At 42.1% G+C, this 16,905-nt stretch overlaps 2 protein-coding genes across 4 annotated transcripts; both read left to right on the forward strand.

Annotated features, from left to right (window-relative positions):
- The first annotated feature begins 1,941 nt into the window (after window positions 1-1,941).
- On the forward strand, window positions 1,942-9,808 carry ccni (cyclin I). 2 transcript variants are annotated; one of them, XM_066645357.1, is made up of 7 exons: window positions 1,942-2,185; window positions 2,813-2,969; window positions 3,234-3,368; window positions 4,968-5,090; window positions 5,506-5,646; window positions 6,889-7,125; window positions 8,436-9,808. In XM_066645357.1, exons 2-7 carry the CDS (start codon window positions 2,856-2,858, stop codon window positions 8,775-8,777), a joined length of 1,092 nt encoding a protein of 363 aa, XP_066501454.1. In that variant the 5' UTR covers window positions 1,942-2,185; window positions 2,813-2,855; the 3' UTR covers window positions 8,778-9,808. The 2 variants fall into 2 exon arrangements, with proteins under 2 accessions (XP_066501454.1, XP_066501455.1); XM_066645358.1 differs by having other exon boundaries at window positions 1,943-2,185; window positions 4,968-5,042; window positions 8,436-9,806.
- A 172-nt stretch (window positions 9,809-9,980) lies between these two features.
- LOC136668100 (ankyrin repeat domain-containing protein SOWAHB-like) lies at window positions 9,981-16,231 on the forward strand. Of its 2 annotated transcripts, none has more exons than XM_066645355.1 (2): window positions 9,981-10,942; window positions 11,292-16,231. In XM_066645355.1, exon 2 carries the CDS (start codon window positions 11,452-11,454, stop codon window positions 13,675-13,677), a length of 2,226 nt encoding a protein of 741 aa, XP_066501452.1. In that variant the 5' UTR covers window positions 9,981-10,942; window positions 11,292-11,451; the 3' UTR covers window positions 13,678-16,231. The 2 variants fall into 2 exon arrangements, with proteins under 2 accessions (XP_066501452.1, XP_066501453.1); XM_066645356.1 differs by lacking the exon at window positions 9,981-10,942 and adding an exon at window positions 11,109-11,176.
- The last annotated feature ends 674 nt before the right edge of the window (window positions 16,232-16,905 follow it).

Below are 16,905 nucleotides of genomic sequence, written 5' to 3' on the forward strand. Positions count from 1 at the left end.
ACAGTTTGTAGTTAGAGACTAATATATATATATATATATATATATATATATATATATATATATATATATATATATATATATAGTCCTACATTTTTGCCCAGTGTGGGACCTTCAATGGCCAGGGCCATTTGGTTAATGGATCATTCTACGCGTTGCAATAACACTGGCGTGGTGTTGTACTGTATTGGTATGAATGAATCAGACATAGCAGTGCTGCTGGAGTTTTTTTTTTTTTAATCCCTCAGTGTCACTGCTGGAATATGGACAGTGCTCCAACTAATATATATCTAGCCAACAGCATCTTCAGGGCAGCATCCTGATGAAGGAATAGAGAATGACCAAAACAAGATGTGCAGCAACAGATGAGCTACTGTCTCTGATATAACTTTTCTGTACCACAGTGTAGATGTAGTGTCTAATAGTGAACAATGAGTGGACGCTTTACAACTTCAGCAGTATGCTCTCTGATTCCCTGCTACGAACACAAAAAATACACCACAATCACAAAAGTGTATTGCAGTGTGAGAAATTATCCACCACACACACACAAAAAAATACATTTTCTGTGGTGGTGGTCTTGGTTTGGTCCTAACCACTGAAGAACAAACAGGGTTAAAAGAAGAAATTTTATTATGATTGCTGTGTTCTGATTTTTTTTATATTATACAGAATCGGCACTATGGCAAAAATGTTGTATTTGGAAACCTGTGTGTTATAATGCACTGTAATGTATTCATGCACAAAAACAGTGAACGTTATTTTATTTGTTGTGGATTCATGTAAATGAGTGTTTTAGTAAAACTTGTATTACATCAAGGGTGCTGGATTAGGATTACGGACTGAAAATACTTTTAATTACTAGCCCAAATAAACAAATACCTTATGAGTGAGGATAATACTCCTAATTCAATCATGAACATGATTACAGTGTCATGCATTACCTGTAGACAGTGCACTACCGCCAGGCACCTTTTGTGGATGGCAAACATATTAGATATGACGCATTTAGGGCGTACTTCCGCAAGAAAAAGTAGTTCTCAATTTACAACTCCACCATTCGCCTCAGTTTTTCTTTAGATGAGTAAATTCAATCTACCTTAAACTCAATTTTAATAACGCATTAGAATAATGTAGCACAGTTAGAAATCAATTGTTTCTTTAATCTGGGGAAAACCACAGACCAATCTGATATTCACACTGTTCTGCGTTCAAATAGTCCGCCCAAATTACTCACTCCTGATTGGCTGTTTACTCGTCCACCATTCGACTGCTTATTATTATTATTAATATTAATATTAATATTATTTTAAAGAACGGGGAATATTTATCACAGTGCTAAATAATTATGAACGTTTTATATAAAATGTTTATACACTAATATCTGATGTAATTTTATAATCATAATATCTTCAAATAGGCTTATGAAAAACGTAAGACTATGTTTATTTGTGCAGGGTCTGTGCAGTCATATATATTTGCAATGATTTACTCTGTATTATAGACGATGATATTGGTTGCCAATTTGTGCAGCTGGGCCAAAAAAAAAAAGATACCCCTTTACAGCATGTTTTTTTCTATAGTCTGTTTTTTATTATTATTGTTTGTTTGTTTTATTTTACTTAAATTTCATTTGGATGAAAAAGGAGTGGAAATAAGTATGATATTTAGTTTTTAATAGTTAAGCTACCGTTGTAATTTGTTAAGTGCCAGTCACCTGCAGTGGAGTGTGCACGCATTACGCAAGTTTTGTTTAAAAGGTTCGTCCGCAAGAGAAAGTAGTTCTTAGGTTACAAGGCCAGGGTTATTTACAGCTTCTCTAAAGTACTTCAAGCCTCATTCACAGTGTTTGAATAATACGTTTGAAAAAATATAAACTCATTTATTGATTCTGTTTTGCCTACAAAACACATAAAGGTCTGAAGTCTATGCGCAGTGTGATGTGGGCGGTCTGTTTTTCTTTCTTTTTTCAGTCCCCTCCTCGGAAGTAGACGGATTCAGTCTATTTTCCGTTCGTTTTATGTTTTAATACCAGTTAAAATCCCCTTCCCTGTATTTTTTGGAGATGGAGGTGAAGGTGTAAACGTGAGGAGATGTCCCACTCCGAGCTGCTGTTTTATTTACTCTCAGTTTAACGGGCCGGATGATCTCCGAGTCGAGCTGCGGTTCCCACAGGCTTACAGGGGAGGTAAGCGACACTCTTCGGTCGAATAACGGACTTTTTTATAATTTAAACAACTAACATCGCGTGATGTACTCTAGTACTGCCATTACAGCAGTTTAGAAGAGTCGTTCTTGCTTTACTGAACCACTGACTCACTCATTATTCGCCTGCTTCTTATTGGAACCTTCCGTTCCACCTTAAATATGGCTGCGCTTTTCATGTATGTTCAGCACCATTTAAGGTGGAATTGAAACATTAATTAGTCAATTAATTAGTAATGCTATAACTACAGGCTGTAGTCCGTTTGTTGCTCTGCATACTTTTTTAAGCACTTTGCTTTTTTTGATCAGAGCCCCACAGAGTTAATGTGCTTTGCGTGGGGGGTACATTTGTGGATCAGACACAGCAGTGCTACTGGAGTTTTTCAACACTGTCGGATCACGGTCCACTCATATAAGACACATCTTGCTTACTTTGTTTTGTTCGTTTTCGTGAGTGGTCACAGGACACTGTTGGTTGGGGGTTAAAGCATGATCCAGCACCCAAATAATGCATGTATTGTGGTGGTCCTTAGTGGGTCCTGACAATTGAAGATCAGTCTAAGATTATATAAACTTAAGTGAACCTTTATATTCACTTCCCTGTGGTCAGGTAGCTGTATCCAGTGGGGAGGTAGGCTTTTCCTGGGTTCGTGATGAAGTTCACAGAACCCTTGAAAGGCCAGAAGTTGTCTTTTCTCCTGGAGAAGGCAGCTTCTAGGGAAGCCAAGCTATGGAAGGTTTACGTGCCAAAGAAACCTTCCAACCAGGTGAGCTGTTCAAATACAAAATTGTTAAATAAGCACTGTCCTGTTTTAACTGCACACTGGAAGAACTTCAAGTGCATCGTTTTATGCCATACTTGATTTTATGTAAGCTGAACATAGTTTAAAAGCTGAGTGTCCTTCACAATTTCAGATTTTAATATTTAATTGTATGACAGATTCAAACATACAGAACTACAGCATTGTACATTACAGAACTCTGTTACCTGCTTCTCTCTCCTGACCTCTCTCTCACTCTACGTTCTGCAGGATACAGATATCTCCCCTGCCCAGCGTGATGAGGCAGTGCAATGGCTGGCCGACGTGCATCACCAGCTGAAGCTTTACCCAGAGACCCTATGTCTTGCTGTCTCCATCCTCGACCGATTTCTCTCTGCCATTAAGGTACTGCTGGCTCTCAGCCAAAGCTGAGCTGTTATGGTGTAATTCAGTATTAAAGGAGGGATGTCCTACCCCTTCTCCATGACTGAATGCAGTTCTGGGGCCTTAATGAATTGTCTGTGTCCTGTTTTCGTCAAAAAGGCCCCAGGGTAGCAGTATCCCATTTTCAGGACACCTGGCTTCAGCACCTTCTTCTTTAAATGACAATGAGTCACACACTGTGCTTGGAAATAGTGCTTGGTGTTTCTGGTGCTTGGGATTTTAATTTATTCAAATTTATTTATTATGTTTAAAATGTTTTACAGAGTTATATAAATACATTAAAACCTAAATGGAATGTTAATGGTTTCTGCATGCATGGGATAGCCTACCTCCCCTCCCATATAAGGAGAGACATTAAGGTACAGCCTAGCTGGACATAAGAATTTAGAGCAGCAGCTCTACACAGCAGTTTTACACTATTATAGCAATTTATATGTCTTCTATCGGCTGCATTGTTTTAGCGTAACATAGTGATTTTATTTCATATTGCAACCACTTTTTTTATCATTGTATGTATACACCTTTTGACATTGAGCCAGATGTAGGGCTGTTTAGGTGTTTGTTTAAAATCTTTTACACATCCAGTTAATTTTTCACCATAAGGCAGTGGGCAAAGTCCTGAGCTGCATTCCTAAAGATTAAAGAAGAGGGTTGTGTGGTTTATGTAGGCTCAGTAACTGCTGAAACAAGACATGTTTTGCTTTGAGAAATCCACCATGAGGAAGACTGCAGTTTGGGGACACGATTTACAGTCTTTTCTAGGCTGCGTCGTCATTTGTACAGTGTCATCTAGTCATGAACCTGATGTTTTAGGTCATTGTGAGGGATTGCAGCAATATTCTGGCAGTATTCTGACCAGACCAGAACTTGTAATAGAAAATGACTTTTTTTTTTATTTATTTATTTACTTTATGGGAGATAGAGAGAAGCACTCTGCACTTTAATGTTAGCATTACATTGTTAATGCACTGCTTAAGAGTTTTGTTTCACTTTTGTTATGCAGCAGTCGTCCATAAAGCAAGTTGAAATCCAGCATTATCTTCACTGATGAATCTGACACGGTTTCCTTGAAAAGGATCAAATCCTTATTGTGTCATCTGAGTTTTTTTGCTGATGGTTTAGTGACGTCAAGTATTAACAAATTACAGCCTGGCTTCTTGCTTGTGACATGGGTTTGCACTGTGTTGCATGTGAATTTCTTTGTAGTTCTCCATTTGCATGTTTCCAGGAAGTGAATTAAGGAAGTAAATGAAGGCCATGTTTGTGTGAGCAAGGCCTATAGACTGGTCCACAAGCAGGATTACAAGCAGGTCTAGATTCTAGTAGACATGAAGCCATAGGTGGGTTGGAGTGTATAAACTCACAGGCTAATCCAAAATATTGATCATTGGGTAAAATATGGACTTAAGTAAAGCTTCTTCCTCAGTTGAACGTAAGACATAAATAAGCTGGAGACCTACAAAACATATTACAACATATAAATCAACTTATCTCAAGAAAAGAAGTAATACTTTGCCATAAAATGTCTTTAAATTTATTAGTCTTTTCTTTTCTCCTCAGGCTCGGCCTAAGTATCTGCGCTGCATCGCCATTGCCTGTTACTTCTTGGCCACAAAGACCAGCGAGGAGGACGAGGTGAGACATTCAGAACTGGTCCTGCATAAGAAGTCAACTAAACGAGAGGTTAGGGTCTGGTAATCATGTGAGTGGTCATTGGCAGTCTTGCTAATCTCCAGTGATGGCTGTGCATGGGAATGAGCTTTTGCACCAGGAAGAATGAAAGTTCAAAGGCGGTGCTTTGTTCCTGCTTTTTGTGTGAGTGAGTGAGAGAGAGAACTGGTATGTTCATGACCATTGTGTGTTTAATCAGGATATTTCTCTGCAAGGACATCCTAGCAGCTGTGTGTGTGTGTGTGTGTGTGGTTTTAACCTCTTGTCTTGAACATGTTTCTCTCCATCTCTCCACAATCTCTCCCTTTCTCTGTCTTGTTCTCTCTTACCTGTTTGCCTGATGCTTTTTCTCTCTCTCCCATTCCTTTATCTTTCTCCACATTCTTTTTGTATCTCACTTTTTCCCATCATATCTCTCTCTCTGTAGAGAATCCCTGCTCTGAGGGAGTTGATCCACAGCAGTAACTGTGGCTGCACTCACTCTGAAATCTTGAGGATGGAGAAGATCATTCTGGATAAACTCAACTGGGACCTGCACACTGCCACACCACTCGAGTTCCTGCATATCGTAAGTGTGTCAAACGCGCAGTAACACAGTGAATGAAAGATTTATACTTTCTGAGTGGGTGGGTGTGATGTCACCTCTCATCACACGGCACCGTGACAATCAGAGCGGGTGTCTGGTAGCTGATCTCTGGAATTTGACGTTCTCCTCCGGCATGTGGGACTGTTCTGTGTTTCTGAATTAGTGGCAGTATGAAAGAGTCAGTGGTGCACATCATATATCTCTGAGGAAGTATGTACTTGTCCCACTTTCCCAGTGTTGGGTGCATATATGTACATGTACATGTATGTGTGTCTGTCTTTTTAAAAAGATAAAGAAAATCAACACACCAACCAGACAGAAACGTGTGTGTTCATGACCTAAATAAGCATCCGTTTCTAAATCAACAACACAACAGTGGCTTGTGAAAGAGGTTGAGCAGCTGTCTCATGCCTTTCATACCAGTTTCAATTTCACAAACAGAAGTAGATGCGTGTCAAAACGGTGGTTGTCTCAGGAAGTAAAGGAAACAGTAGTTTGTTTTTTGTTTTGTTTTTTTATCTGTATTCCCGCTGGGGTGTGTCCAGAGAAGGATTGTTTGATTTTCAGAGCTCCAGTGGTTAAAACTGCTATTTCATATTTGGACCAAATGCACAGATGTATAAAAGGTAGGTCTGGGCAGTGTCTAAAAGTAAGCACTTAATTTTTCAGGTTTTAAAAAATAAAGATAACAATAGGAAATCTTCAGAACCATCAGACTACACAAATTGTGAGGCTTGGAATTTTCCTCACGTAATGTGTGATAATGGGGAAACCTACAACATTCCCCTAAATACACAGATTTTTGACAGTAGAGCACACTGTCGTTCTTTATTATGGACATCTGTTGCACTGCGTACCTTATTATTTAATGGTCTGCACTCACTTCTATGGGATCATCTTTGATGTTTCAAACAGCGTGATTATTGTGCATTTGCAATCAAAGAAGACCACTGTCAAATCAGTCTGCTGAGTCACACCTTGATAGGGTGTACATTGTCATAGCATCAGCTCAATTCCTGTTAGGAAGCACTATGATATTTTAATTTTGTATATTAGCCTGCTGGCATTTAGCACACTGTATGTACTGTGTGTGTGTATGTACTATGTGTTCACTCATTGTTCTCTCTGTTATACTTTGATCTCTGTTACACTTTGATCTACAATTGTGAGACTGACCAGGCTGGTTAAACTCGGCATTCTCACTTTTTCTTTCTCTTTCTCTAGTTCCATGCAATGGCGTTCAGCTGTAAGGCGGAATGTTTTGCGGGTGGTGTGTTATCTGGTCTGAACCGGTCTCAGCACCTCGCTCTACTCACCCAGGAGCTGCTGCACTGCATTTCCCACAGTACACTGCTGCAGGTGCGCGGCTCCATGCTGGCCCTTGCCCTCGTCACGTTGCAGCTGGAGAAAATCTGTCCTGATTGGCTTGCTCTCACTGTTGACCTGCTACACAAAGCTCAGGTAAAAAAATATATATATATAAATATAAATAATCAGTGGCGGATGCTGGTCTTTCAAGGAGGGGAAGCTCAATTTCGGCCTACATCATAAAATGTGTGTTTATTTATACGTAAATTCTACCCTCCGCTCCTTTTCAAGAAAATGGTCTGTGACCCTGTCGTACCAACAAGGCGTCTTTTCCAGGGACTTGACTAGTGTCCTCTCAATGGCCAGCAGAGCTAGGCTGCTTAAACAACCTTGGCCCATGTGAAGTGTGTCCACCTGTGAGTGCTTTGTGACGGTGGAGGGGCTCAGCAGCACCCGCTGGACAGAAACTGCGATAGAAGTCAGAAAGAGTGATAGAAGTCAGTCTCCAAACACAAGCAGCTACAAAAACCCACCAGAAATAGAAGCTTGATTTGTCACTAGTTGTTTTTAACAAAGAAAATGTCACTAAGAGGATTAAGATAGTCTGGTTCAACTCAGAACAGAATGAAAATGTAATGCTCCCACGGATCTTTACACCAAAGGGTCGCTGATTCGCTCATTTCGCTGTCCATCAAAAATAGATTCAGCCTCAGACAGATCATCCAATCATCATGCAGAAGCTGAGCGTCCGGGCCAGCCGAGGCCAGCCCACTGCCCCATAGACCCCCAGAGACGCTGAGCGTCCGATGGGCGGGACAAAGCCCAGTATTTATCCAATGACTCGTTTCGTTTCGCTGCGCTTCGCTATTGAACTCTGTGGACGCTGTTTAAAGCACTGTGAAGCTCCGGGAAAGCAGCATCTTTACCAGTGATAAGAAGCTGATTCTGAACAAAAGTTGAGCGCGTTGTAGTGCATATTTATTCAATGACATGTACACACAACAGAATATTTGATCCCTTATTTTTTGACATTTTAGGGGAAACTGAGCTTCCCTTGCAGTCTTAGAGCAATCGCCTCTGATTATTTATATATATATAATGTGTATATGTGTGTGTGAATAAAATTTAAATACATATAAAATTAAACACACATTGTAGAGGTAGAGTCAGAGACAGTAGCTCATCTGTTGCTGAATAGTTTGTGTTGGACCTCTAATTCATCAGTCGTCACAGGATTCTGCCCACTGGCTGTACAGGTTTGGTTGGTGGACTATGCTCAGTCCAGTAGTGAAAGAGGTTTTAACAACTCCAGAAGTACTGCTGTGTCTGATTCACTCATACCAGCACAACACACATTAACACATCACCATCACATCAGTGGCACGGCAGCGCTAAAAATCACCCACCAATCAAACAATATATGCTCTGATCTGATCAAGATTCTCTCTCTGTCTCTCTCCCAGATTAACAGCTCTGAGCTGATTGGTTGCAGAGAGCTGGTTGCACGTTGCCTGTCCACACACACTGCATCCCTGCCTCCCAACACTGTTTACATCTGCCACCCTTCGTGTCCCCCTCAATCTCGGGACGAGCGAGTCTCGCCACGCTGGCATCTCTCGACCTTCCCGACGACCTCTGACTCGCGGCCTCTACCTCTGCGTAGGAAGCCCTCAGCCAAGCGCAAGGTGGAGCAGATGGATGTAGACGAGTACTTCGACGGCATCAAGCGCCTCTACAATGAGGACGGGCCTCAAGAGGGCAGCTCTTCACCCTGTCCAGCCCTTCAGCCAGTCACGGAGTCGTAATGCCACCATTGGTGCCAAAAAGAACCACTAAAACATCGCAGGCCTGAGGGGAGACACCTCAACCAAGCCATGACCGCAGTTCAAGCACTTTCCTCCACCTTCAGAGCAGAACAGAGCCTTAACTCACTTATTTAATCTAACCTTCTTATGCTGCAGATCATTCATTCATAAATGTTTTTGAGACCCTTTATTAAATTATTAAACGAAAAAAAGCTTTTAAAAAAATCAACATAAAATACAATTAAAAAAATCTCCACAAAAAAGTAGGAATATCCCCCTCCTCTTTGTCCCATTTGTGGAAAAATCCACCTTTCTTTATCAGTGTTGCTGATGTCTGTCTCATGTATTTGTTCTCAGCTTTCCGAAAAAAATTCTTTTATTTGTGTTTGTATTTCTACTCCTCACCTGAATTCACTTGTTCTCACAGTGTGTGCTGGTTCTTGTTTGTATCTAACTAAGCGCATGGCTCCCCTGAATGTAGATAGTGTGATGTCATAACGCCAGGGTTTAAAGAAATTAGAACTTAATGGAGATTAATGCTTTATTATGTGTAATGTCTTATTTATGATTTCCCCTTCCTCTAATTTTCTTCCTCTCTCAACTGCACGCTCATTTTCATTCATTGGCTCGTCTATTGTTTATTAATATGTCCTCTCTCCCTCTGTTTTTATGTGTGTGGGGCTGTTTGAAGGGTGATAAACTCCCTATCACTTTCCTAAGAGAGCATTAACGTAGCTTCAGTGTGGTTCATGCCGTCCTGTCACATGCAGCTGCCCAAGCATGGGAGAGTGGTGTTAGTGTTTATTCAGAAAGAATGTAATTCTATGATCTTTTTTATGATTTCTTTTTTTTTAAAACAAAAAAGGAAGAAAAAAATACACAAAATTTGTGGAAATGCAAGAAAAAAAAAATCTTAGAGCATCCATTTCTTTCACTGCTAATAATCCTCCAACCTTTTACACAAGGCTCTCTTCTTCTCTGGGGGCAGAGGACTGGGAAAACTGCTGAAACCCCAACACAAAAGTTCAATAAACTAAAACCTACACTATACTGACTGGAATTGTCTCTTTTGTGTGTGCGCGCGCAAGCTTTGGGGTTCTTTGATTTAAAAATAATAAAATTCAGCCTTTAAGACATTCCATTTTAACATAACCTACCATACATGTGATACTGTTTCAGAATAACACCTTAGCAATGACAGGGGGATTGTGATATTGGGAAGGAAATAATACTTAGGAAAGTGTCCCAGCGATACTTGGGTGTTACACAAGGTGAAATACTCCCGCTATGCTTACGTAGTTCACGTAAGGTGTATTATTCACCTTGTATTTCAGTAATTGACATAATGTGGAGTACTCTTCATGTGATTTAATTGTTAATTCAAGATAAACACCCCTATCGTGTAATAACGTGTATATCATGAAGGTGGAATGCTCATTGTACATGTAAGTCATTTTTATACTTCAATAGTTGTAATATTTATTCTATGCTTCAGTTGATAATATAAGGTGGTAAACTAACCCTATGTTTCACAGTATCACGTAAAGTGGAATATTCCTTTGATTTCAGTAGTTCACTTAAGGTGGAATACACACAATGTAATTCAGTTGTTCGTTTAAGGTGATCTACTCACCCTATACTGTAATAGGTGTATCATTAAGGTGGATTCCCATATGATTCAATCGGTCGTTTAAAGTTTAAACTCACCTTACACTGTAATGGATATTTTAATGTAGAATACCCTCCGTACCTCTCTGTAGGTAATTAAAAGGTATACATTATGTATTAATCCTTACCCTATTCTTCATTTAAGATGGAATATCCACCTTATATTTCAGTGCATGAATGTTATCGCGTCAGGTCGGATATATTTGCTCTGTCCGCCATAATCTCCCTCGTGTTGATACCCCTCTCAGGTGAGGTAGAGCAGGTGTAGTTATGTTTTACTGCCCCTGGGTGGAGCCACGAGCTCAGCTCACCTTCCTTCCGTTGAACTCAAACTCAGGTGGAGAATCAAAGAAAAAAAAAAAAACAACGGGAGGGAGGGCGTCCAGTAACTTCAACCTAGTTCAAGCTGCATTGCCTAGAAAGAACCACAGGAAACCAGGATGATAAACTGAGGAAAACAAAGGGGAAAGGCGTCGAGTACTGATTATTTTATTGAAGTAAGAACACCAGCTCTCTGCACTGTCCATTCCTATCTCTTTCTCTAGTCCGATTCTGAATTCTCTCTTTGCTGTGTCTATCTTTAATGCTATGTTTATAACTCCCCCCGCGATCTCTGTCCACCTTTAATTATCTCACTTCCTCTGCTCTGTTCACCTATAACAACCTCTCTGTTTAGTGCTTTTTAATTTTCACTCTTTTGTGTCCACCTTTTTAATGCTGTTTATTAAAAAGTAATTATTATTTCTCTGCCTTTCTTATTATTAGGAATGCCTTCCTAATGTTGATATTCATTCTTTCATTCTCTCTCTCTCTCTCTCTCTCTCTCTCTCTCTCTCTCTCTCTCAGGTTAGTAAGAAAACAGGTGTTATTCTGGTATTTTGGTACTGGGTGGAGTCCAGAGCTCTGAATTTCCTCCTCCTCTCCCACCTTTCCTCGGGAGCTGAACTCCAGCTCAGACAGAAGAGAAACGCGGATAGTTCAAACCTGGCGGAGGAGCGGGGAGTAAATGGCCGCGGATCTGACCCGGGATTCGTTGCTGTGTTTTCTGCGGAGCTGTGGTGGCTCCGCACGCAACGCTGAGCTTCTCACACATTTCGCGCGCTTCATACGGGAGGAGAACGACGATGCGAGGCGTGCGCGAAACCGCGAGCTTTTCAAACGCTACATCAACGACGTAGCCACGGTGCAAAAGCAGGACGGAGGAGTTTCGTACGTCGTGCTCAAAAAGAAGTACCGGGGACAGCAACAAAAAGAGCAGCGGCTCGGGGAGCCCTCGTGGAGTAAGTCGGAGGGAAATGGAGATCGAACTCGAGGAGCAAATGAGGTTCGGACCCAGAAGAAATCTCCGAAGGCTCAGAAAACGTCCAGACCAGCTACAGGTCCCAGCAGCCCTGGCGTCCTGCCCGCTGCTGGGATTCTGAAGGAGAACAATAATGATGTGGGAACTGTGAATTTGGAGAAGTCCATCAGATCCTCCTCAGAGCTGCCAAAGGGTCAGTCCCAAACCAGCACAGACAGAGCCAAAGACACCCACCCTGACAAGGAGCCCATGCTCATCTCAGGCTCTCAGCGTTCAAGTGGGAGTGGTCAGAGCTTTGAGCAGAGCTTTGAGTGGAAAGGCCCTGCAGAAGCACACAATGGTGTTTACAGTGCCAGATCTGGACAATTCCGAGAAGTGGAAGACTGCACACAGAATGCCTCCTTTTGTCCTCCAGCCAAGCCCCACCAGGAGGTGAGTCTTCTCAATGACGGTGGACCTGGTCTTTACGATGCGTACAATGAGGACCCTTGGCCTTTTCCTATCGCTCTCGGACAGTCTCAGATTTCCGCCTCCAGTCCGTGCTTGGCAGATATCCCTGGTGCTGTCTCCAGCTTGCAGCCAGTGAAGCAAGTAGGTTTGAGTCGCAGCAATGACAGCTTCCTCACATCAACTCAAAGCAGACAGCTCGCAGGCGTCTACATCAAAGAAGAAGAGCATGACAAAGTAGCAGTGGCAGCTCCCACCAGCCCTAGCCCTAGGCTAAGCTTGCCATTGGAAAACTTTCACCTGCCTGCGATTGAGGTTGGCCACTTTCAAAGTCTTTCCTCCAGCCAGAGCAGTCTCCCTTTCCCGTCCTACACAGACTCTGACTGGCCCCAAAGATGTTCCCAAGACAACTGGTCCAGTGACGACACTCTAAACTATCGGGGCATCATCTCAGGCGATGATGAGTATGTGCGAGAAGCCATTCGACGTTCACACGAGGCTGAGCTACTGTCACAACTCCATTGCCCGCAACGTCAGGTCATAACTTGGCATCACTCCACGGGTCACCTACTTGATGAGGAACCAAAGGCATCTCTTCTATATTCATCTCATCCAGGTTCCTCCCCAGAAGATGGTGCCAGGCTGGGACCTGTCGCCCGGCGACTTTCACACAGACTGCGCAGCCGAATGTGCCGGAGTCTGGGCTCGGATCTGGACCAAGCGTTCAGAGAGGACAGTAATACATCCAGGCTCAAGCGGCTTCACCGGATTGCTTCTTTCCTCAGCATCAACAACCCCAACTCCATCTCCTCCAGTCGAACCCACAGTACCCTGGACGGTTTGTCCTCTGCCGGCTCCAGTCACAGCCTGGGTCAGGACTCTACTTTCCACGCCCCCCGACAATCCCAGGTTCCACTGGACCCCCGAGAACATGAATGGTTTGTCAAAGCAGCATCAGGCAGCTGGAGTGACATCTACTCGCTCTTCAGAGAGGACAACAGTCTCCTGAACAAGCGAGACATTGTGTCCGGATACACCGTCCTGCACTGGATTGCCAAGCACGGGGACCACAGGGTGCTGAACACGCTGTCATATGGTGTGAAAAAGACGTCGTCAACTCTGAACGTGGATGCTCGTAGCACCTGTGGGTACACACCTCTGCACCTGGCCGCCATTCACTGCCATAAGAATCTTCTGCGGCTCCTGGTACACAAGTTTAAGGCCAGTGTGACTCTCCGGGACAACAGTGGCAAAAGGCCATGGCAGTATCTTGAGAAATGTGATGACAGGGATTTGCTAGAGCTGCTCGGTGCTCCTCTGAGAATTTTTGGAGGTGGTACAGGAGGCCAGCAGTTGGTAGAGAAGCCCACTGTTCTGCCTGCTGCTCCGTCAGCAGCCACAGTAAAAAGACACTCCTCACTGGCAGCGTTGTTCAAACACAAGTCACAACTCAGAGTCTCAGCCACTGCGGAGTATTTCTTGTGAACACGAGGCTGGTCTAACCTTCCCTGATGTTGAAAGCCTGTCCACTTTGTGCACCTCTAGACATGTTGTTTTAGAGGGGGAATGCTTAACTGTGCAATACTGGACTTGGATACCCCAGCTGTAATTGGGTCTGGAGTGGAACAGATGTTTAGGGTGGCACTTACTTGTTTTCAGTTTTGCTCATATTGTTCCTGCCCTTTGGACACTAAACGCTGACCTGTTCATTTTATTTAAGTCTCTTGTTCAGTATTGATGGCCTAGTTTGCTAACACGGCTGTATGTTAATTCCACGTGGGTTATTAAATTGCTTTTTGTGCTGCAGAAGTCATGAGCTGTTCTCTTTAACCTGTTTTAGTCCATGATGTTTGATTATGCAAATGGTTTCATCTGGAGATGTAGCCTGTGTAAACAGGAGAGACGTTGCCAGTGTTTGTTTTGCAATTGTTTTCTTTCAGCCATGCTCTTAATCGGCTGCAGATATATATGACAGCCTCACTGCAGTCATTTTTTATTACTGAAATATAGAGCAAGGAATACTAAAGAATAGAATGAGCATTCTACCTTAAAGGAACACTACGTAATATTTGGTGTTTTAGTTCCTGGGCTCCCCCTGCAGTTCAGAGTGTAATTCAGATTTTTTCCAGCACTGGTCTGAAGTCAAGGGAGGGATGGTTTCCTACCCACCTCCAAAACGTGCAGGAGGTGCAGGTACATGTGCAGTTTCTGCAGTGCTGAGCCTGGAGTAACAGTGTCAGAGGTTCTAATCTTATTATAGATCAGTGAAGCATCACAATGATTTTGAAGCTGTAGTTTTAAGGTAAAAATGTTACCTAGTGTTTCTTTAATGCCTGAAGCATAGGATGAGAATTCTACATGAAGCGAACTACTGGATTATAGAGTGAGAATTCCACCTTAATTTAAACACTCACATTTCAGGAACTCACTTTTACCCTATACTTAAGTAAGATGAGCGTTCCACATTAAGAAAACTACTGTTTAACTACTGATGATATGTGTTTATACAAGTTTTTAACCTAATAACTTGATGGGTATTTAATTTAATGTGAAATATATTTCAACAGTTCACATTGTGGAAAACATCTTTTACTGCAGTGAGTAGTGGGGACAGCTACAACTGTGGGGAAACCCTGTTGTCCCTGGTTTGTTTACATTCAAATGCACCACTTCTTTTAAGATGGAACAGTCTGTTTGAGGGAAAATACCGACCAATGTTTGTGTTCGTGTCTGGCTGAAGTTTAACTGGTCCGTAAGGTTTTTATTCACTGGTGAGGAAACATACAAAGAACTTTATGAATGTATTTTTTTTTTATCAAAATTGTTAACGTCACTTTAAAGATGGAGAATATTTGCTCTGTCCATCTTTAACACCTGGTGGTTTAACGCCTTCCAGAGCAGTAGAAGGTGTTTCAGCAAGGCCCTTTTTATACTTCTGATCCTATAAACATTAAGCAAGCCAATGTCTGCACACATTTGTCCACAGAGTGACCAGCTGTACTGCCACCATGCCCTCGGTTTCACTCTATGGGTTTTAAAATTTAACCATTGTTTCCCCACATTGCTCTTGCTTCATCTGCAAAGATGAACAGGGCTGTGCAGTGAGGAACTCTCTCTCTCTCTCTCTCTCTCACACACACACACACACACACACACACGCAACTCTATCCTCTAATCTTATCAACAATAATCTGTTGCCAAAGCATAAATATTAACCCCACTTCTTGTCTGTAGGTTGAGACAAGACACTACACGTCTCTCTGCCTGTCCTGTTGGTCTGGTCCATTCTTCTATGTGTTAAGACATGGGGCTGGTTCTGTGCACCTAATAAAGCTTAGTGAAAGGATGATTTCTGACCAAGTCAAAGCTGGAAAAAACAGCTCTGCCTCTAATAAGCAGAGGTCAATGCTCTTTATCTCTCCCTCTTTCTCTCTCAATATCTCTCCCACACTCTTAATCTCACCTTCTCTGTTCCCAACTCTCTCCATGTTTTACATATGTTGTCTCTCTCTCTCTCTCTCTCTCTCTCTCTCTCCATGTACCGTATTCCTGCTCACTTCCCGCCCTCGCTCTGTTTGAAGGAATGAAAGCACTGTTTGTTAAAGTTCTATTATGTGTGTGCGCAAGTGTGTGGCGTATGCTAAAGCATGCATAACCAACTGCCTCCACTCTGCCCTGTCAGTCAAACACACATTCCACTGTATTGCCACTGTACTTAAACAAAACATTCAATATGTATATCTATTTTGTGTGTGGAGGGTCATCTAATGTTTGTTTGTTTGTGGCTGAAGTTTAACATGTCTTCACTGTTTGAAGCAGGTGATTTGTTTTGTAGCACATTTAGTCTGTTTACTCTACTGCAGTCTCTCAAATTTAGAGTCTGTTCCAATCTAAAACAGGTCAATAAAATAAGCCAATATTACCAACCTATGGAGTAGGAATAGAGATATATCCTCATCTCTTTTCATGATTTTATACATTTGACGGTCTCTCTTCACCATTTCTTTGCCATTTATTTTTTTTAAATAGTTTATTGACACTAAGGCTTCATAAACACATTCAACTTGTTTCCAGTATGCAAATATAATAGAGAGCTAGCAAATGCTGAGAAAACACCTGAATCTGATTTAAAAGTGTGTTTTGATTAAAATCATGAACGCAGCCTTAAGCCTGTTTATGGACTGTTACATCATTGTCCTAAAACCCCATATATTTTAACTTATTTCTACAGGAGCTGTCCTGAAAGGTTAACTTTAGATAGTAATGCTTCAAAATGGCTGGGACTGGACAATCTTCACATTCACCTGCATTAGAATTTCTGAAGCTACTTGGGTTTGTTGGACAGTGGAAAATGTGCATTCAAAATTGTGTTGTCTAGATCTATCCCAAAACTGTCCCCCTCTGTCTACACAAACATCTGAACAGGAGCTGCAGGGACTGGGACATGTTGGTGAACAGGTTCAGGCCTGTTGTGGGCGTGTTTCACTGCAGTATCACTGTGTGTTTTATATAACCTTCTGTTAAGCAACTCCATTACAGGAATGCACCTTTGACCAGTTGCTTCAGAAACGTACTCCGTTTGTCCGTGGTGAAGTTATCTGCTGATAATGAGAGTGTGGTCAGGTCTCATTCCTATTGGATAGATGTAATGTGCCCACCTATCTGACTGATCCTGTTGGTGAAGCTCCCACTCTGGACTATTGTAAGCTGAGC

This window comes from Hoplias malabaricus, chromosome 15 (genome assembly GCF_029633855.1).
Source record: "Hoplias malabaricus isolate fHopMal1 chromosome 15, fHopMal1.hap1, whole genome shotgun sequence".
Classification (NCBI taxonomy): Eukaryota; Metazoa; Chordata; class Actinopteri; order Characiformes; family Erythrinidae; genus Hoplias; species Hoplias malabaricus.

What these genes read in the sequence shown, in the direction of transcription:
- ccni (XM_066645357.1), top strand. Translation starts at nt 2,856, where the DNA reads ATGAAGTTCACAGAACCCTTGAAAGGCCAGAAGTTGTCTTTTCTCCTG. An exon ending in CAAAGAAACCTTCCAACCAG is followed by an intron (nt 2,970 to 3,233) that starts GTGAGCTGTTCA and finishes TACGTTCTGCAG; the next exon opens with GATACAGATATCTCCCCTGC. An exon ending in AGAAGTCAACTAAACGAGAG is followed by an intron (nt 5,091 to 5,505) that starts GTTAGGGTCTGG and finishes CTCTCTCTGTAG; the next exon opens with AGAATCCCTGCTCTGAGGGA.
- LOC136668100 (XM_066645355.1), top strand. Translation starts at nt 11,452, where the DNA reads ATGGCCGCGGATCTGACCCGGGATTCGTTGCTGTGTTTTCTGCGGAGC.